Raw genomic sequence first — 22,789 nt, 5'->3', positions numbered from 1 at the left:
TGAGCAGCTCAATAGGGCTTTCCTAGCGTAGCCATAAAGGGCATAAATGGGCAGCATTTTTAGGAAATGTTGACTTACACATTTGTGGCGAGCAGTCATGTGTCACATAATACTCCATACAGACTAAGAAAAAAAATGTATCCGTGTAAATTTAACTTTTTATTGTTGGCCAATTTCCATCCCTTCTGAAGGCAATACTGTCCATGTGCAATGTCTCAAAGCGTGTCGTGGTCTCTAGTCTAGGCTTTGAAATATTCATCTCAAGTCCTATCCTCCCTCACCACCACCAGTCTTTCATCCTCATTTCTGCCATTTTAGCATTCTGACCTTTCCATTCTACCCACTCCTCTCTTGCCGCCTCCCTCTGCCTTTCTTCTTTTTTTCTCTTTTCATCCTACACAACTTCTTCCTCTTATTCCCCCTCCTTTCCTTCTCTCCTTTTCTTCTGAATCTGCACAGTTTACTATTTCTTCTTCTGCTCCCTCTCCTCCCTTACACTTTGTCCTCCCTCTCTTCCCCTGAATGTGACTTGACTGCTGGTTCCTATTAGTCACTGTGTATGACTGACTGACGCTCTGTCTTCCAGACTCAAACATGTGCAGGAGATGCCCAGAGAACTGTAAGAAGTGCACCATTTCCAATATCTGCACAGAATGTAAACCTGGAATGAGGTAAGAAGAGGGTTGGGTTAAATCAAAGCATTAGGTTTAGATCAGTGCTGTTAAACCTATCAGTCTAGCTTCATATCTGTTACTGACTTGAGATTCTGCCAGGTATATGGAACACAGCACATTTTGCCATGTCCATGTTTGGGTGGCTGTTATATTTATAGCCAAGACTGGAACCACTGAGTGGATTTTGATTTATTCTTGGACATGCTCACATAAATTTACATAAAAGTCACACAACAGCCTCAGAGCAGCTACTTACAATTGGCATTCATTTACACAATAAAATTAGCATTTATCAAATAGGATTTGATAAAACTGTATATATTAACTGGATTATCCAATAATAATCCTCTTCAGAGAAATGGTGCAAACATAGCATCTATGCTACCCTCACTGTGTCTGCCATTATCTTAACCAAGCACTCAACACTTGCACCGTTTAAAATGTTCACATCAAAACTAATACTGATTCACCACTTCTTCACATATGTTGCCTATTTTGAGCATAGATAACATACATTGATGGTGGACTATTAATTCACTCAGTAGCCTCTATCACTCCACTACAGGCTTAGTAAGAGTAAGTATCACTTCTGGTCCACATTGCCATCATCTTGCCAAACTATAGAGACAAGGTGGAAATCTAGAAAGATTTTGTTGATATATATAGTCCTAGTAAGTAAATCCACTACTACTAATATAATGATGAAAATCCTGCAGCCTAGAAGTTTTCCCATTGCACAGCAGGGTGCATTTTATTTGCCTATGTCCGAAACGGTTTGCAAGTAAACTTTCTTAAATAACAACATTGTTCTTGAAAATGAAAAATTGGTGGTGTGCTTTCACACCTGAACTCCATGAACAGAGCATTAGCAAGAGTGGTATGTCTCATTGTTGTTGAGTTTATAGTGATTTTAACTATCCAAACCAGTACTTCTTCAACCCTTTCAACTTGGGACCTAAATTGAGTGCATTATTTTTCACCCTGTAACCAAGCCTGATGAAAACTCGTTTCCACTCTTGTCATGTGGAGACCCGCAGGAAGTAGGCTTGTGGCCAATTTTGGGTTTTTTAATTTTAAGACCTTATGATCTAAACCATTTAGTTTATTTCGTTCTGACATTCTGGTTCATTTTCTTCCACAGCAGCCTCTTCATGCCACACTGACCACACTTGACCTTACAAAGGATAGGGCGTGTCATAGTGTTGCAATTTCTGATAGGTCATGAATGAAATCATTTGTGAATCATTTAAAGAATATTGTGGTCTTGAACTAAGGTTAAAAAGGGTTTAGCATAGTCAGAGGTGGTGGTTGGGACGCATGCAAGTAAACTGAATTCTCCTCTATATACTCGTCTATATGCTGGTGAAACCACAGTAAGACAGGCAGACACGCACATACACAATAGCCTCCCTTTCCCATGCAGTTCACCATTCATGGCCAGTAGGGAGGCAAGGAGGAAGGGAGGACCAAACCAGATCCTTTCTGGGAAATGTTGGCTAACACAGCCCAGCTGTTTTTCAGTTCAGAACTGCAAACTCACCGTCTTGTCCTCACTCTGACTTCTTAGAACTGATTTTATAACATACAAACCTGCTTTCTTATAGACTTTAAGTATTCTATTTGACACTATTACAATTACTTTGAATTGTTGCATTTGTGAGCCAGAGCAAAACTTAAGTGGGTTTTCCTCTACACATTCACCTAAATAAAACTGAAAGATGGTCTTAATTGCTCCACATTGGTTTCAGATGGAACTACAGGCCATGCAGTGTACCATAAATAGTTTTTCCCCTCTTGAATTTCATCCAGAAGTAAAATTCTAAGGAAGACTTTACATTAGGGATTTACCTTCTACCTACCAGCTTTTCTGGATTTACGGTACGGATCAAAGAGTCTCGCTCATGTCGCTGCCTATATATGAGAAGCTGTTTAGATGAAAGGAAATTAACATCATTTAACCATCTCTTTCGCAATTATTTTGGACATCAAGTGTTTTTCTGCTCCCTGACCAAATTGTTTCCTGCTTTTTTTCTTAATACTAATGTTGAGTTTATGCATATTTTTCTGTGTCCAGTCTTCAAGGAAACAAGTGTCAGATGGCGTGTGACCCTGGAACTTATTACAATGGCCACAGAAGGACTTGTGAGCCCTGTCATCGGGCATGTGCCACCTGTGCAGGTAAGAGGTCAAGTCGGTTGATTTATGTACCATTATGACAATATGGCATTATCAGCATCATTGCCAAGGATTAAATTCCTGTAGATAGCTGGGGGGGAAACAGCATGGCACCAGCTCTGTCAGAGTTTCAAGTTTGTTATTCCAGGAAACTTGAACCCCAAATTAGCGAGTAATACCTTTGCAGAAAGGATGCATCCCTCTTGACGTTTTCTGCAATGTGTGCTGTAACAGCCGCCTGAACTTAAAATGAGTTTTTTGAGTTTTTCTTTCTACTAACAATAAAGTCCAAATAGGGTGAAGTGAAATTAAAGATATGAAAACTGTTTTGGGGATTTCTCTAAAATTCTACTAATTATGACATGCAAAAATGTAATTTGGATTAGTGTTCTACTGAGTCAATACTTTCTAGAAGCATCTTTGGCTGGAATTACAGCTTTTGAATCTTCTTGGATGTTTATGTATCAACTTGACACTTCTGGATTTTGGATTTCTCTCATGTTCCTCTTTGCAGATAACACTTACTAGTTAAATTGGGTAATGAACTGCCTATGAATCATTTCACTTTTTCACTTGTATTCTGGACTTTGACTAAGATAGTTTAACATTTTTATTCTGAAGCCGTTGTGTTAATCTTTTTGTATGTTTTTGGTCATTGTCCTGTTGGAACATCAACTGTCATGTTGATATAACATCTTTGGCACTAGGGTTAGGGTTCTTTATATATCGGTTCTTTATATGGCTCCATTTATTTCCCCCTCTATTCTTACTAGTCTGCTTGTTGTTTTAAAGCATTCCCATAACATTATTTGCCACCATCATGCTTCAGTTTTGATGGTGTTAGAAAAATGATAAGCTGTGCTCCGTTTTTGCCAGACATAGCATTTTACGTCATGACTAAAGACTTCAGTTTTGATTTGATAAAACCCTGGAATCTTTTGCCTCAGGCTTGGTTTTTCATTTGCCTTTTTGCAAACTCAAAACATGTTGTCATATGACTTGTTTTTCAGGAGTTCTTTCTTATTTGTTTATCTCTTTGCCACTTAAAGTCCAGATTTGTGAAGTGCTACATTGGTTGTTGCTCTTCTGGAAACATCTGTCATTTTTGCAAAGGGACTCCATGTTTCTGTGAGTGGTCCTTGGGTTCTTGTTCACCTCCCTTACCAAAGTCCTCCTTGCCTAGTTGCTCACTTTGGTTGTGTCACCAACTTTAACAACAGTCTGGTCACATTTATTTCCACTGTGCTCCTATAAAATCACAACACATACTTATTTTGTTCCCATTGTCTCTGAATTCTACCACCAGCTCATCGGACTTCATGGTGAAAGTTCTGCTCTGATATGCACTGTCATCTGTGGGACCATTTTAAATAGACATGCATTTAATCTAGACCATCCTCCATGATATGAATTGGCCACAGCAAGACAATCACAAGACAATTTGAATGTCCTTCATATGTCTCCCCAACTTCTGGAGAGACTGTTAGAATTAAATATTTTCCAAATTTTTGTGGAATTTCAGAGCAAAGTGTTGAACACTTACTGACTCAAAACATCTTATAATTATACATCCATCCATTATCCAAACCACTTATCCTGCTCATAGGGTCACGGGGATGCTGAAGCCTATTCCAGCAATCATAATTATATAATATATGATAAACTGTAAAAAAATATGACCAAACATTTCCTTTTTCATAGCATTTGATTTTATATAGACCAGGGACAAAAAAAATCTCAATCCTTTTTTAAATCTGGTTGTAACACAACAAAATGAAGAAATACTTAAGTGTTTAAAGACTGTAGTTCTTGTACTAAATATAGCCGTTTTACATAAGTTAGCTCCCCGATGTGCCACCTTTAGACATTCTTCTTGCCAGACCTTGAAAATGGAAACAAGAATTGAAGAATAAAACTTAACAATTTCAATTACAATGTACAGTGCCTTGCAAAAGTATTCAACCGCCTTGACAGTCATCACTAATTTCTGGATTATAAAAGATACTCACATCTGTTCCTGAACAAAATTATTTTTAGGAACCTATAAGCTCTAACAGCATGTCCCCAAAGCCAACATAAGTTATGTTTCGCTGATTTTTTTATTAATAAATTAAAAACTAAAATATGGTGCTATATTCTATAAACTTCCATTATTTAGTGTTGCTCTGTTCAATGATGGACTTGCTGCTCGGGTGTATGATCACCAGACTCCTGTTCATCAGAGTGTCTATGGTGGATCATGCTGCTTCCACTCCATGGATTAGTTAACGTCAATCCTTGTCACCCCCATTTGTACCAGCGGCTGGCGACCCCTGTAGTAGTTTGCAGCACTGAAGTTCTCGCAAATACGGGAGGAGGAGAGGGAGAAGGGCTGGAGTCTAGATGAAGCTAAGAGAGCTCTAGAGGTGAGCTTTTGCTTGGTGTATCCCGTTACTTTGTGGAAGACTTCCTCTTATCCATGGTTGGGAAAGTCAGACTGTCTTTTCTCCAACCAATCTTTCCCAACTCTCCCATTGAGCTGATTGCTCCCCCTTCCCCATGAGTGGAATTTACTTGCGCGGTGGAGAGAGTCCCTGTCATCTGCCTACCATGCCCTGGGATGCGCCCCAGGATTCCTCTGTTGATAGCCGGGCCTCTACTCCTGTCAGAATTTTACTGCTATTGCTCACTCCATAGCAAACAAATCGTTGGTGTTAAATGATTATGTCTTGTCTAAGAAATTAGACTTTCTGTTCCTGACTGAAACCTGGCAGAGGAATATGGAATTGACCCTCTCATCGAGCTCTGCCAGAAGGATTACACTTTTATCAGCTTGCCTAGAATTTCTGGCCATGGTAGACGACTTGTTGCAGTGTTCAGGAGTTGCTTCATATGTCTCTTGGTGAGCACTGAGTCGTTCTCTTTTTCTGAACTTCAAATGGTTAAAGTTGGATATATTAATCCTTTTTACTGTATTTTAATCTACCGTTCTCCTGGCCCGAATGGATCTTTTTTGGGGGGGGGGGTGATTTTTTCCCCCACTTTTTCTCCCCAATTGCACTTGGCCAATTACCCCACTATCCAAGCTGTCCCGGTCGCTGCTCCACCCCCTCTGCCGATCCGGGGAGGGCTGCAGACTACCACATGCCTCTTCCAATAAATGTGGAGTCATCAGCCGCTTCTTTTCACCTGACGGGAGTTTTGCCAGGGGGGACATAGCGTGTGGGAGGATCACGCTATGCCCCCTCCCTCCCAAACAGGTGCCCCAACTGACCAGAGGAGGTGCTAGTGCAGCGACCAGGACACATACCCAGATCCGGCTTCCCGCCCGCAGACACAGCCAATTGTGTCTGTAGGGACGCCCGACTAAGTCAGAGGTAATGAGGGGATTTTAATCGGTGATCCCCATGTTGGTAGGCAACGGAATAGATGCTACGTTACCTGGATGCCCAAATTGACAATTTTTAGCTGAATTCACTGACTTTTGGTTCTCTGTCCTTAAGCTACTAGTACTACTACTTTCGGCTGCTCCCGTTAGGGGTTGCCACAGCGGGTCATCCGGTCTTATTTATGATCCGCATATTTGATTTGGCAAAGATTTTACGCCGGATGCCCTTCCTGATGCAACCCTCCCCATTTGTCCGGGCTTGGGACCGGCACTAAGGATGCACTGGCTTGTGCATCCTCAGTGGCTGGGTTGGTTCTCTGTCCTTAAGCTATCCAGATTTATTATTCTTGGTGGTTTCAACATTCATGTTAATGATGTTTCAGACAGTTTTGCCTTTAGTTTTATTGATATTACAGATTCTTTTAATCTCACTCAACATGTATCAGGCCCTACACACAAGAGAGGGCATACTCTGGACATTGTTTTTACTCTTGGTTTGAATATTGATTCTTTATTTTCCAAGGAGCTTTTTCACAACTGTATTTTGTTTGATTTGTCATTTAATTTAGATTCCTTACCCTGCCAGCATGTCATTAGTTCTCGCATCCTTTTTTTTTAATAAATGTATTTTATCTGCTGCAAAATTTTCTGCCACTTTCCATTTTAACTCTGATATGCACAGTGATGTTGACTACTTGGTGCAATCTTTTAATGAGCAATGCCTATCAGCATTGGATAAAGTGGCCCCTATAAAACTAGATCGGCACCTTTGGTCAAGTCCTCCCCTTGGATTATTCACTCTCTAGAGACTGCAGTAGAGTTGAATGCTATCAACTACATGTCCACTAACGTTATTTAGAAGAACTTTTAGTGTTTTTCAATAGTGTGGTAAAGGATGCCAGAGCTACCTACTTCTCTAATCTTGTTTCTAACAGTTGGTGCAATCCCAAAGTTTTATTTGACACTATTAGTAACACTGTTACTCCTGCATCACCTACTGTTCCGATTTTTTCAAGTGAGGACTGTAACAAATTTCTTTCTTTCTTTGTGGGCAAGATTAATGACATCAGAGCAAACATTTTCCCCTCACCTTCCCCCCTGTTTTATGCTCCTCTCAGCCTACAATCCTAGAGAGTTTTTCACCAATAACACTTCAAGATCTTACTAACTTGATTAACCGTATGAAAACTTCCTCTTGCCCCCTTGACATCTTACTGACATCTCTATTTAAAAGTGGCATTGGCTCTCCATAATCAACAACTCTATCTGTCCCTGCTTAATTCAAACAAGCTGTTATTCAGCCACTTCTCAAAAAAATCAAACCTTGATCCTTATCTATCCCAAAATTACAGGCCCATCTCCAAGTTGCCTTTTGTAGCCAAAATTATAGAAAAAGTGGGTGCTAAGCAACTCACAATTGCAATAGATGAGCATAATATATTTGATAAGTTTCAGTCTGGCTTCCGCCAGTTGCACTCAACAGAAACGGCTCTTTGAATCCAAATGATATCTCGATGCATGGTGATGCAGGGGAATGTTTCGTGTTGGTGCTGTTAGATTTCAGTGCAGTTTTTGATACTGTGGACCACTGTATTTTGGTTGAGCAACTTGGGCAGTAGGTGGGTATCTCTAGTTTAGCCCTGCAGTGGTTCTCCTCTTACCTCTCTGAGAGGAGTTTTGCAGTTTTTGTTGGTTGCTTTGCCTCCTCATCTGAAACTCTGTACTATGGTGTGCCTCAAGGTTCAGTCCTTGGTCCTATTCTGTTTGCCTTGTATATGCTTCCCCTTGGACAGATAAGGCACTTTAAAGGTATCTCCTATCACTGCTATGCAGATTATATTCAATTACATGTCTCATTTAAACCTCAAAATATTGCTAAATTGTTCGCTTTAAATAACTGCCGACATGCTATAAAAATTGGATGGCAGATAATTTCTTATAGCTAAATCTAGACAAAACAGAAATCCTTATTGACATGGTGGCCCAGTAGTTAGCACTGTTGCCTCACAGCAAGAAGGCCCTGGGTTCAAACCCCAGGCCATCCCAGGTCCTTTCTGTGTGAAGTTTGCATGTTCTCCCTATGTCAGTGTGGGTTTCCTCCGGGTGCTCCATTTTCCTCCCACCATCAAAAAGACATGTACTATAATAGGGTTAATACTCCTGCCTGTGTCACTGACCAAGGCAATAGGAAAAAGAACAGGAGTTGGTTCCCAGGTGCTGAAGCTGCCCACTGCTCCTGTACCATAGGATGTGTTAAATGCAGATGACAGATTTCATTGTAACCAAACAACTGTACAATGACAAAAATAAAGTGGCTTCCTTCTTTCTCATTTCTGCCCCTCCTAGTCTTGTCCCCAAGATAAGGGATGGTCTTGGGTTTCTTGCCCGTTGGTTAAATCCTCCATAAGAAATCTAGGTGTCACTGTGGATCAGGCTCTGACTCTGGACCAACATGTCTAGTGTCTGATTCACTCGTGTTTATTCCAACTGAGAAACATTGCAAATCTCAGGCCCATTGTGTCTCAAGCGGAGATGGAAATGTTAATTCATGCTTTTATATCGTCCCATCTTGATTACTGTAACTCCCTTTTCACGTGCCTCAGCAAAAACTCTCTGGATCGTTTACAAGTGGTCCAAAATGCTACTGCAAAACTCTTGACCAAGTCCTCCAAAAGATCTCCTGTGACACCGATTCTGATTGCTCTTCACTGGTTCCCCATCAAATTCAGAGTCGAATTCAAAGTTCTTGTGATCACCTATAGAGCTCTGCATGGTCAGGCTCCTGCCTACATTAGCGATCTACTGCAACCCTATATCACCAGAAGGTCTCTATGGTCCTCTGATCAGGGTTTAGTGGTTGTTCCTCGATCTAGGCTTAAACTGAAGGAGACTGTGCTTTTGAGTTTGTGGCTCCTAAACTTTGGAACTCTGTCCCTTTGGACTTGAGATTTATGGACTCTGTGGACACCTTTTAAAAAGCAGCTCAAGATCCATTTGTTTAGACTTGCTTTTGTGTAATTCTTCCATTTTCTATTTATTTCTGTTTGTATTATGTTTTATGTTTGTATGTATGTTCATGCATTATTTCCTCTGTGAAGCACTTTGTGATGCATCTGCTCCACAAAGGTGGTATATAAATAATGTTACTTACTATATATTTTTCAGGAACGGGGATGGAGGCATGTACTAAGTGTGCGGAGGGCTACATGCTGGAGGAATGGAGATGTGTATTGACCTGCAGTTCTGGCTACTACCAGGCAGTGCAGACCTTAGACAATGGACAGTTGCTGAGGTCCTGCAAGAAGTGAGTCAGCACACCTACCTTATGACTCCCAGGCACAGAGAAGTTTCAGATCCAACATTTTCGAAGGATAGATAGGAATAGGACAGGAACTCTTTGAACCAGGGGACAGAAATTTTGTATAAAAAGATGTTGCAAGTTTAACCCTAGTTTAGGACCTTGAGATAGTTGGTTAAACAATGCAGAATCTTTCCAATTTCCTCTGCTAATGATTTCTTATTTTGCACATTGTTGAAACTTTGTGAAGAAAACAACATGTTGGGGGAAGAGAGCCAAGTAATTAGAGAAAATACTGTGGCACAACTAATGTTGCTTTGTCACTGAAATAATGAGTAATACAATCCAATTATAAATTGGTACTGACGTTCTTGCTCACTGATTTATGGATGATTTATCTCCCAAATAACTCCAGCGTTTTCTCAGTTATGAATATTTGAATGGGATGAAAAGAGATTGGAGGAAGGGTTGTAAGGAGGGAATGAAGTTGCTGTCACTCATTCACTGGCTGATGACACTTTGACCTCTTCTACATACTCAGTAAAGCTAATTCTTTAAAGCAAACTCTAATGAGTCTCTTCTTGATTCCTTTTTTTTTGTTTTTTGGCTTGAGCTTTATGTTGCCTCACCTCCTCCTCTTCCCTCTTCTTCTACTTCTTCTGCTTCTTTGAGTTTCTTCTTCTTCAAGCACTTCTTTGGGCTTCTTTTCTCAACCTCACTTACTTCATGTATTTCTCACAGCACTATGAAATGGGGGCAACTAACTGCAAAAATTCAGTCTATATTCTCTTACACACTTGACCATCAATTGACCTGAGATATCAGTGAAACACGATAGAGAACTTATTTAACATAATCTGGACCAAATTCAAATGCAAGCGGCAGTTAGAATGTTTACCAGACAGTATTTAGTTCAGTGACACTTAATCATGTATGGAGTGCCATTAGTATTCCATTGGTTTACTTTCCAGCCAAACATTACACTAGCTTATTTCATTAATAAGGGAACCTTCAACCAGATGGGAGCACTAATTGGTAAAATATGCGGGGATAGTCTTTAGCTGGAGAGAAAAGCTGCATACACATGGTTCTCCATGGCACATGATTGCGTACCACTGATGTAGTAAATATAAAGTGTGATAATATTGCTTTGGATCAACTACTACACCTATATCTCACCCACATGTAGGTGTGACCATAGCTGCTATGAGTGCTCAGGGCCTGGCGAAAGAAACTGCAGCACCTGTGTCAGTGGTTATAATCTGGAGGATGGAGTGTGTGTTGTCAGCACTATCTGCAAAGATGGTGAGTTACCAGCTTTCTTTCCTTTGGGGTTTATTTCACCAGTGTGTTTCTTTTTTATTGCTTTTTCTTTTCCATATTAACCAGAGCCCTCTTCAATGTGAGATTTCTTCTCACTCAGAGATAACAAGGGGCACAGGGTCGGATAAAGTCATGGCAGTAGGACAAAAAAAAAGTTTTAAAACTCCATTTATGTACACAATATTTAATGTGTTTTATATATTGTAGCTTGATATGTTGTTTGAAATTTGCTTACAATTTTTACTAACACATACGTATTTGTATATGCATATTAAGACACACCTACAGCATGTGAAGTGTGCAAGTTGTGGTCTGTCTAATCCAGTCTGTTAGTCGTTTTTAGTTAATAAAAGTTGATACACACTTTTCCACTCTGAAAGGGGAGCTGTGATAGCAAGCAAAAGCATGGGTTCACCTCTGTCTTAGCTTTTTGAGTTTACATTTTTTACTAACCTTTCAATGAGCAACCTAATGTTGTAAGATGGCTTGGTGGCCTATGCCTTTTTGGCCTATTTGCTTTTTATTGGAATGTGTCATTGAAGGGTATCAGGTGTTACTAACTTGACAACTTTAATGGGCGTTAACATATGTACAAATATACAAGCGGGCTGAAAGTTTCTCCTCCCTTATGCCTATCACAACTCACTCTCACCTTTGTCAAGATTTCTTTATATCGTAAATGTTACTCAATATATGATCCACTTTAAGCACTATCCTAATTTTTCCAGCGCTAGCCCATTTCTGCTTTCTCACAGCTTGCACTCTACTTTCATTTTTCTGTTCTACTTTCATGTTTTCTTTATCCGTGAGTATTGTTTAAATTTTGCATGTTTTGATATTATGAAATGCTATTCAATTGTGATATCCTCCCCATATGTCACTAACCTGGTTGAGGGTGATGATTGCTGAATAGTGGGCAATATGCTGCAGTGTTTGGTTTGATATACAAGGCTGCCATTTACACTAAAAGCCATAACCTTAACCTCACCAGGGTATGACATTATGAATGTTTGAAAAGAATAGCATCCTATTTGTACTTGCTGGTGACGACATTGATAATAATGATGAATGATGAAGATCTTGCTCAAAGTGCACCCTCATTCACTTCATACAAAGCTTTAAACTAATGGAAATTAACTGTAATAATTGTGGTTCTGATTACAAGCTCAAAAATCCTGACCCATACATAAAATTGCAGTTAGATGGGGTTAGGGATGGATTTTTTTTTTTTCTTCACCAAGCTGACTGGTGGTCTACTTTGAGGAATTTTCTCTCATGCAAAATTATATCCAGTTGTTAGATTATGAAATTGGTCATTTGCTAATTGTGTGACTTTTGTTTTCTCTCTCTTTTTTCTCCCAAATCTGTCTTCCATTTTTCCTGAAATGGATCCAATCAATCCACTGGACTGCAATCTTTTACACATCGATGAACATCACACCTGTGATTGGATAAAAAAAAAAACCTCTTCTGGTCACCTGACCCCTCTTCTGACCAATCATATGGCTCTACCTGCTACTTCTGACAATCTCCATTATGGTTTTACCCTGTGTGTTTTTGTTCTATGTGTGTATCTGTGTGCTGCCCCCCCCCCCTCTGTCTGCCCTTTCCTCGTATCTCTTCTTCCTGGTCTGTGGAAAGCAAATGAAGAATCCTGGGCGGAAGGCAGTTTCTGCGTGCTTGTAAAAAAGAACAATCTTTGCCAGAGGAAAGTGCTGCAGCAACTGTGCTGCAGAACATGCTCGCAAAAGGGCTGACGGGACATCCTCGCTGGGCATAAATGGGGTGTGGAGGGGATGCAGCGGGCACCCCTCCATCTCATCTGCCCCTGGCCCACTCATTCACAGTAACATAATTTATAAGAGAATCTGTGCCTCTTAAAGGGACTGCATCGGAGGTACGATGACAGGACTACAACAAACCTACCTTTTTTTCTGTACTGGGACACATGCACGTGGTCAGGGTGTAAAATGACTGGGACTTATTTCAAGAGCAAACAAAAAACAAAAGTGATAACAAAACAAACAAAAGTGTCGGTATTTTGTGACCAAAGGATCGATGCCAAAATAATTGTACCTTTTTTGTTGCCAGTGTAGGGTGCATAGCTAAAGCAGAGCCATTCAGCCTGTGAATCTCTGATTACGTCTGTGTGCATTTTTAGTTCGCCTCCTTTTCCCTCTGTCTTTCCAGTCATAATGATGAACAGATGGAAACTGATGAACGTACAGTAGGAAAGGCCCTGGTTTGTCTGTCAGTAAATAAACATCAAAAGGAGAAAGAAAAAAAAAAAGCTCGCTCAAAAATGTGAAAACAATGTCTGTCTGGGCTGACTTTTGCTATCTAGGGAAGTGAAGACAAACACACACAGGTCAAATTGATTCTCTCTGTCTCACAAACTCATCTACAGATAAGACTTTCACACAACCAACACTTGAATTTACAGGTGCTACAGTGGCACTGTATCCCAAGACGGATGCTCATTATCAAACAAAATCACCTCAGCTTGTGTTTGTGTTTATTTAAATGCATAGATTTGCCCTCTAAGTGTATGTATGTGTGCACTTGTACGTTTATGCATTTGTGTGTGTGTGTGTGTGCGTGCGTGCGTGCGTGCGTGCGTGCGTGCGTGTGTGTGTGTGTGTGTGTGTGTGCATGCGCATGCGTGCGGGTGTGCGCGCGTGCTTGTGTGTCTATGTCTTTGTCTTTTGGTTTGTGTGGAAGCATGCCATTACTTCTTGATGTAAGCCCAGACAGCATTGATTGATTCCAGAGGTACTATAAGACAAGTCAATAGTCATTTCTTCCAGAACTTTCTGTAGAAAACAAAAAAACGCAGTGAGTCATGATGATTTTGTGGTACTAGGGATGCACCGATCCTGACTTTATTTTACTGCTGTTATGATCGTGGCTAGTAAACTGTGAAATGTGGTCCAAAACCGAGTGTTCATCTTGTCCATTATTTTCACACAATCATCTAGAACCAGACCACTAGTTTGTAGTCCTTGGATAAAATGACTGTCGAAATTTTCACCATATGCGGGCTATAATACCCTTGAAAAATGCCCAAATTCATGTTGCTTTAATTTTGTTTTTTGTTTTTTTGTTTGTTTGTTTGTTTGTTTGTTTGTTTTTTGCCATTTATATTTGATCCTTGTTTTGGGATTTTTTTTTTTTTGGAAAAGGGAAAGTCTCCCAAGTTTCAGTACCTTCTTTTCTTTCTTTTTTTAGGGCAGGATCAGCCCAATGTTCCCTAGACATAATATCGGTGCATCCCTGCATGTTCCTCATCTCACACAAAGGATTTACGAGTTCATGCTCTTTATCATTCCATTCCATGGCATTGCATATGAACTAAAGTATTATTTCTACACTTTTGGCATGGAGGGTCAGTAATTGGCACAGAAAAAAAACATCTTAAACTTGTTTCATTTGCTGGTAATTGTCGTTGACGGGTAGACAGCAAAAAGCCATGACGCAGGTAACCTTAGTACTGAGCACACCAGAGCTGGTTTTGGTTTAAATGGGATAAATTGAGGAATGTCATTTGGTTCAAAATTCAATCGTAAACACGTTTGGCAGTAAAAAAAAAATAATTATATCTAATGTACTCAAAAAAACACTAGTAAATGCATCTCATGTTTCATGTTACTTGTTATACTGATGAGTGAAAAATAAATTGATACCAGTCCTGTTCTAAATGTCATTTAGTTTCTGCATCTTGGGCAGGAAAAGGAAGTACAAAGCCAGGTGTGTGTCCAGTCAGGTTGCCTATCCAAGATTTCACTCTGCAAGGTCAAAACTTGTTGCGTTTTCAAAGCACTCACCAATGCTCTGCGACATGCGCCTCTGTGTGAACGCTCTGTGCTGCCACAGCTGCGAGCGGCCAGCAGGCTTCACATGTATGGCGTTGGGTACAGTCTTTATCTCAAACCTTACCAGATGGAACTTGGATTTTTTTTTCTTCCAGTGGTGCTGGATTCTAAAAAAAAAAAAAAAAAAAGCAAAACAAAAAAAACCAAACAAAAACAAAATAAAGTTCAAGATTATTATTCTATTTCTGTGGGTTTTCACACCCGCAGGTTGAGCAATTACAGTATTAGATGAATTGTTGTACTGTCGACTGTTTATGGGTCTTGATGATTTGTAATAAAGATTGATGAATCCCCTTTTTGGTTAACAAAACTTATTCTTGGTCATTGTTTTATGATGACTAGAATCAACTTTAGGCTGTGTGATGGTAGACACACACGCTCCCTCCTATAAAAGCTGTTTTTTATCATGTACCTGTGATATGTCTGTGACAATGCATTATTAATGTTACTCAAAGGCCTAGTTTTGAAAATCTTTTTTTAAGTGTTCTTATTAAAATGTTTAATCTGTTCATGTTTTTGTTTTCTTGTAAGCTTTTTTTTTTTGTCATCTGGATGGCGTATGGTTAGCTTAATCTCAAACCTCATCATTACCATTGTTTATTTATTCGTTTCTGCTCGTTTTTTCCAGAGACAACCGCCGGTAAACCAAAAACTAGCGGTTACAGGAACTATTATCTTCTCTGCACTTAATCCACCCACTGACCTAATGAAGGTCTTCCAGCATCGTAGCCTGTCCACTTAAAGGGAATGGCAAACCCAGAAGGCAAAAAAAAAAAGGCTTTAAAGCAAAGGTTAGCGGTAGACATCCAACATCCAACTGCTTCGATGTTGATGTAGGTCGGAGTAAATATGAAAACGAGATGTCATTGTTACATAGTTAAAGTTATTTTGATTTTGTACTGCAGAGAATTATTGATGGCTGTTTTCACCCTTGACACGCATGGCTTATTACAGACATTGTTAACATGCTGTTTGTATAAATATGCGCATTGGGATCTTGCGTTTATACATGAAACAACCCCCTCATTTCATGGAGCAGCATGTGCACCTCTCATTTATCCTTCCTACTGTACACTTTTTGTTATTGTGCTAATGCCAGGGGCTAAAAAGCAACAAGCTATGCTAATTCCAGTTGTGTTCCTCTATATATCTGTTCCACAAAAGTTAAAGAGCCCCTATTTTGGATGTCTGGGTAGCGTGGCAGGCTATTCTGTTGCCTACCAACATGGGGATCGCTGATTCGAATCCCTATGTTATCTCCGGCTTGGTCAGGCATCCCTACAGACACAGTTAGCCATGTCTGCGGGTGGGAAGCCGGATGTGGGTATGTGTGCTGGTTGCTGGCTGCACTAGCGCCTCCTCTGGTTGGCCGGCCAGGGTGCCTGTTTGGGGGGGCAAGGGGAACTAGGGGGAATAGCTTGATCCTCCCACACACTACACCCCCCTGGCGAAACTCCTCACTGTCCACTGTCAGGTGAAAAGAAGTGGCTGGCGACTCCACATGTATCGGGGGAGGCATGTGGTAGTCTGCAGCCCTCCCTGGATCAGCAGAGGGGGTTGGAGCAGTGACCAGGTTGGCTCGGAAGAGTGGGGTAATTGGCCGGATACAATTGAGGAGAAAAAAGGGGAAACTATCCACACACAAAAAGTCAAAGCCCCCCCCCGGTGGTTAAACTGGTGGGGTGCAAACCACATGGGCCCAGGACTGTTTGAGTCCAGCTCTGGACCTTTGGTGCATGTCATCGCCTGCTCTCTCTGCCCTGTCTACTCGAAAAATGAAAAAAGACGAATTAACTCTAGGGAGTCACACGGTGTTACACAACAGAAGACCAGTTTAATTTTGCTGAAGTCAGAGCTGTCTAAAGCTTGTTGAAACTGCTGAAATCCCCCGATTTTAGATGAAACCTTTTGATTTTGTGTGCCCCCCTCCTAATTTTCAATGCTCAGTCTCAGAGGTAATATTTCTGATTTGTGCTTGGAAATTATTTGATTAAAAGTTATCAGCTGACGGTCTGGGCTTTATACTTAAACATGTTGGTATTTGGGACCTGAGAGAGTCGGCCCTGTGGATCATGTTCACTCACAGTTCAGGAAACATTATCCCGAGAAATCCTGGAACTACTTTTGGTCTATCTAAGGACGATCAATCATCTCTTTCTTTTAAGCTGCTCAGACCAAGTACCCAGGGGTATCGTGGGTTAGCGGGGCCAGTGAATTAGGATTCAGCACCAGGCAGGGTAGATGACAGTGTGGTATTAGGGAGCAGACAGAGGCAGAGAGCTCTCTCTCTCCTGACACAGTAGACTTTCAATGTCCTCGCAAGGTCAGGCCAGTCCATAACAGAGGAAAAGTTTTTATCCCCAGAGTGACGTGCTCCTTTTTTCCAGCTCCATTCTTCTTCTCCCTGGCTGCAGGAGTCCAAAGTGTCTGTTTTTACTGAGAAGAGTTGGGCGGCTCTCTGTCCCTTGATGACTTTGCTCCCTCTGTTTATGTGTGGGTGTATGTATGTGAGTGAGACACGGAGAGACATATAGAGAGTGTGTGTGTGTGTGTGTGTGTGTGTGTGTGTGTGTGTGTGTGTGTGTGTGTGTGTGTGTGTGTGTGTGTGTGTGTGGGAGAGTGATGGCATTTGTTCAGGGGCTGTTTGAACGGCTGCAGCACAGCTCAACTGAATGGGAAGCCTCTGCCTGTTGTGTTTATACACAAAGAGGCTCTTTTGTTTTGAAAGAGACAGTTCAGCTTTTCACTGAAAGGCAGGGACCACAGACAGTGTCATCATTGCCTTGAAGGATACACACACACACACACACACACACACACACACACACACACACACACACACCCCTCATCCCTATGCCCAAACTCATGTCTTTCACATCTATTACAAAGGTGGGTTAGGAAAATGTTGATGTCTCCATTGCACCTTTCGTTTTTACACATTGTTGCCACATTTGAATCTCAAGGTTGTTATAACTTGTCTCGCAATTTTAGATAGAACAGATGATGTTCAGTATAATTCTGATTTACTATGAGTAAATTCTGTAAAAAAAGAAAATGCACATATGGATGGGTGGCAAAGGAAGGAAAAACCTGAATGCTTGACTCTTACAGTGAGGGGGTCTGGGGGCTCTGTTATGTTGTGGGGGACACTTCCCTGGCATGGTGTGGGTTCACTTGTCCCCTTAGAGGGATGGGTCACTGCAAATCAATATGAAGTGATTGAGTGATCACCTTTATCCTGTGATGAAACATTTCTATCCTGATGGGAGTGGTCTCTTCCAGGATGACAATGCCCCCATCCACAGGGCACGAGGGGTCACTGAATGGTTTGATGAGGATGAACATGATGTAAATCATATGCTATGGCCTTCACAGTCACCAGATCTCAACCCAGTTGAACACTTATGGGAGATTTTGGACAGACGTGAGACAGCGCTCTCCACCACCATCATCAAAACACCAAATGAGGGAATATCTTCTGGAAGAATGGTGTTAATCCCTCCAGTAGAGTTCAGAGACTTGTAGAGTCTATGGCAAGTAGCACTGAAGCTGTTCTGGAGGCTCGTCATGGCCCAACACCTTACTAAGACACTTTATGTTGGTTTTTCCTTTCATTTGTCACTCATCTACATGTGTGTGTGTGTGTGTGTGTGTGTGTGTGTGTGTGTGTGTGTGTGTGTGTGTGTGTGTGTGTTCTATTTTTGCAAGGTTCAATTTTTGCGAGATGTAACTAAAACTGCAGTCATATATGTTATATATAATTTCATAGCTGAAGTTGATCTGATGAATTTCTGTTTTTGTATTTTGGTGTCCCAAGTCACAATTTAGTAATAATATCTTGATTCCATTGAAGACCTACAAATTGTCCATATTCCACTTAGAAACCAAACAAGTAATGTGCTGAACCGGAACTGTTGGCAAAGTCTAAAATCCCAGACTTTAGTCCTAGCTGTGCTTTTTACTTTTTTAATTTCCACATTGGCTCTCTACAATACACTTCTACTTGCCAAAGTGATTCTCTGATGAATATCATAAAAGCTTTTTTTCAGGGTAAAGTTAATTGTCCTGTGAAGATTTAACAATTATAAGCACAATAATGTGCTTCTTTGAAAAATATTGCTTAATCTACACGGCTCTTTAGCCCATATATCTGTAAATGTGTTCAGCAATTCAAGACACAGCACTGTCCTCAAATGTGTTTGGATCCTTTAAGCATCTACAAACCAGTGATGTTAGACAGGTTTTCCATACTATTGTGGTTCTAGTTTCTGCATTTCCATTCAGTCAAGAAAGAACCATCATTTATTGGGTTTCAGCTGAAAGGTCACGTTGAGCCTTATTCAATGTCCACCTTGCAGGAGAATACCTGAGTCGACATGGAAAGTGTCACTTGTGTGACGTTACGTGCCAGCAGTGCATGGGTCCAGAGAGAGAGGACTGCATCAGCTGTCCTACCACACGGTGAGACTGAAAGAGATGTTTAAAACCAAAGATGTGTGCGATGAAAGGTGCAAGTTACTGACCAGTAAGCTAAAAAGAACCACACTTAAGTGAAGTAAGCTAGACACTAAGAAAAGTGCCATCGATGTGTGCCTATCGATGAAGACAAAGTTGTACTATAGTGCCTTCCATTCCCATCGTCTGTATACAGTCCAGAGTGAAGAACTGATAACTCTTAACTTGGTCTTTTTCTCTGCTGCCATGGTTAACACGATGGCGAATAAAAACATGTTGCCAAAAGCGGGTTGTACTTTCACTGAATACCATTTTCTTTTTGGCATGTAACATGTAACGGGGGTGGCACGGTAGTGCAGTGGTTAGAGTGGTCACCTCACAACAAAAAGGTCTTGGTTCAAACCCCGGGGTTGTCCAACCTTGGTGGATCATCCCAGGTCGTCGTCTGTGTGGCGTTTGCATGTTCTCCTTGTGTCTGCGTGGGTTTCATCCGGGGGCTACAGTTTCCTCCCACAGTCCAAAGACACGTAGGTCAGGTGAATCGGCCATTCTCAAGTGTCCCTAGGTGTGTGTGTGTGTGTGTGTGTGTGTGTGCGTGTGTGTGTGTGTGTGAATCTTGTGATGGACTGGCGGCCTGTCCCCGCCTGCTGCCCAGTGACTGCTGGGATAGGAGGCTCCAGCATCCCACGACCCAAATTTTGATAAGCGGCTTGGATAATGGATGGATGGATGGACATATAACGGGATCTGATCCGATGTGTGACTAATTTTTGTATGTTCCTTGTCAACCACAATCCCAGGTTCTTCGATGATGGACGCTGTGACATCCGTTGCCAGAGGGGGCGCTATGCCATGGATAGGCAGTGTCATCCCTGCCACCACACCTGCCATGAGTGCAACGATGAGGGACCGAACAACTGCACCAGCTGTGACAAAGGTGAAGATTAAAATGGCCGCAAATTACTCGGGATAGTTGCTAACCTCTTCCACCTGCAATGCTCTTCCTATGATTATTGTTTTTTATAATGGTGCCTTGGCTGCGAACACTATGAACATGGCCCCGTGCAAAATTTGCCGAGGTGGATTTTTGTTCATTCCCGGCCACAATGGATTAGAAGAAAAAATATATTTGTGTAAATATTGCACCAAACCAAGCAGAGGGTTATTTGTGCAAGACTACACCAATCCATCTTCGGGAATCTTTCTAAATTGTTAATTCAACCTCTGTTGACAAGTGTATTGAAAGAGTACAAGTCGTTCACTCACTGCATCCCAGTGTAGAGGTCAGTGTCTTAATGAAATCAGATCTGAGCTTATGCCTGAAACTCAAAGAGAAAAAAACACACATGAGGGGGAGTAAGAGCTATTGGACATCTCCTTTTTTAATCAGTCATAGCGCTGTGTGAATCATAACAATAGATTCCATGGAGGCATGGACTCTTCCAGATATCAGATTCCTTCTGGGACATTCCCAAGTTCACCAAACGGTCCCTTTTATAGTCTTTAAGTGATGCTGGTGTTAAGAGACAACGGTACAGATCCTGTGAACTCAGTCCAAAATCCATAAAAATACCTTTAAATCTGTAGATCTGTAAATAAGGTTCAGAGCGTTGTCTTTTTGGAGATATGAGGTTTACCTCTAAGCATTCGGTGACAGGAACCGTACCACATCACAGCCGCGACTAGCCACAGTTAGTATTACAGAAGATGTAGACTTTAAAAGTAATATTAAATGGATAGTCGCTGTCAGGGTGGGTGTATTTACACTACAGTGATTCTATTACACACATGTTCATGCACGCACATGCACAAAGAAAAACACCAGACAGCCAAGGAGAAGATTAACAACAGATTTCTCTTTCAAACACACGCTCACGTGTGCACAGACACTTTCAATTAGTCAGTAGGTTTGTCCGTCAGTGTGGTTCCAAATGTGGTTCCATTTAACTGTGAGTCCTTCTGAAGCTCAATGAGACATAACAATAACAACACGGAGAGACCCTCCATCTGTCTCTGTCTGTGTCATCACCCTCTCTCAAAAGTGCCTCTTATCTTAGCCAGTCACAAAGACTGTTGCACGCATGCACACACACACACACACACACACACACACACACACACACACACTCACTCTCTCTCTCTCTCTCTCTCTCTCTCACTCTCTCTCTCTCTCTCTCTCTCTCTCTCATACATGTATTTACCAGACATTTATGTATTCTGACCTTTAAAACAGGAAACTTTGAGATGAATGTAGGATTTCCATACAACTGGAATCTCAAGGAGAAAAAAATGAAAGAGGTTCAAGAAACAGTTTTGGGAATCAGGACAAGGAAATAGACAAGAAAAGAGATGAAAGAAGGGAATGAAATCCAGAAAACCAGTCCATCTTAAAAACAGTTTGCACACTCTCATGTATGCAAGACACAACACACACGTATAAAGATATACATGTGTCTGATAACATGCAGACTACAGGAGGTTTTCTTCATTTCCAGCCTCTTGCACTGCTGCTGGTTGAGTTTTACTTTGATTCATTCCAACAAAAGCCATTTGCAATAATCATTTCCGCTTTTCTTTGTGTGTACATTTTAAATCTAGCAAAGGATATATTGCCCCCGAATAAAAACATGAAATCATGATGAAATAAATGTGAAATAATACTGACTACAAAAAAAAGAAAATGTTATATATCAACAAATTTTTATACTGAGGCATAACACATCCAGTTATTTTGATGTGTGTGTGTGCGCGTGTGTGCGTGCATGCTGTGAGTTTTTGCAGGTCTGTATATGTGTTGGTTGGAGTGTAGATTCTGTTTCAGTGTCTGTGCATGTGTGTGTATTACTGTACATGTAAGTATGTCTCTACTGTGACTGGATCTGTACTTGGTATATACATCCATACTTGCTTTCTCTCTCTCTCTCTCTTGCTTTCTCCCTACTGTTCATGCCGTAACTAGACAAGTTTGGGGTGGACAGGTATCTTTTCCGAGGGGAATGTCATGAGGCCTGCCCTGAGGGTTTCTTCCATTCTTGGAGGCAACAGTGTGAGCCATGTTCCAACAACTGTACTGTTTGCACAGCAGCAGATCACTGCCTCCACTGCGGCCCAGGGCATAGACTCCGAGACGGCCGCTGTGTGCCACTGGAGTGTGGTGAAGGTGAGACATGCTGGACCCACAGCGTCCCCAGCACATCCCTTTAGAGTACTGGTGATTCACACCCAGTGATGACAGACTTGGCAACACGGCACTTAGTGTGTGACTAGCATAGCATAGCATAGAGGAACCTGTGCAATGGTAGTATACCAGTGCATACTGCTGTGCACAACACACATAGGGGTTATATTAGATACATGGTGGGGTGGCATGGGGGGGGGGGTCTTTACAATGGCTAACCCTGTTGCACATCACACTATTTACTGTAAGTACTGAGAGGTACTTATTAAGAAGCATAGTTTATGAAGCAATTGGCATTACAACACACCTGGAGCACATTGCCTGATTTACACTGGCTTTTAGACCACAAATAAACACAAAGGATGTCTGCTTACATATGGGTCCAAGATTACAAGTATGTGCGACACTCTCTCCGTTCAAAACAATGTTTTATTGTTGCAATGCGTT

At 41.2% G+C, this 22,789-nt stretch overlaps 2 protein-coding genes across 2 annotated transcripts in view; both read left to right on the top strand.

Moving 5' to 3' along the window:
• The window catches only part of pcsk5b (proprotein convertase subtilisin/kexin type 5b), a 102,959-nt gene extending 87,755 nt beyond the window's left edge, over positions 1-15,204 (top strand). Inside the window, 5 exon segments of the mRNA XM_056296818.1 lie at positions 587-671; positions 2,749-2,852; positions 9,382-9,520; positions 10,704-10,819; positions 12,479-15,204. Coding sequence (XP_056152793.1) covers positions 587-671; positions 2,749-2,852; positions 9,382-9,520; positions 10,704-10,819; positions 12,479-12,594 — 560 coding nt within the window. The 3' untranslated portion in view covers positions 12,595-15,204.
• A 6,961-nt stretch (positions 15,205-22,165) lies between these two features.
• The window catches only part of LOC130112007 (proprotein convertase subtilisin/kexin type 5-like), a 33,252-nt gene continuing 32,628 nt past the window's right edge, over positions 22,166-22,789 (top strand). The window contains exon 1 of the mRNA XM_056279319.1: positions 22,166-22,324. Coding sequence (XP_056135294.1) covers positions 22,166-22,324 — 159 coding nt within the window. The remainder of the gene's footprint in view (positions 22,325-22,789) is intronic.

The sequence above is a fragment of the Lampris incognitus genome, chromosome 1 (assembly GCF_029633865.1).
Source record: "Lampris incognitus isolate fLamInc1 chromosome 1, fLamInc1.hap2, whole genome shotgun sequence".
Taxonomy (NCBI): Eukaryota; Metazoa; Chordata; class Actinopteri; order Lampriformes; family Lampridae; genus Lampris; species Lampris incognitus.
The sequence above is the reverse complement of the archived record's forward strand: the minus strand, read 5'-3'. Positions and strand labels throughout refer to the sequence as shown.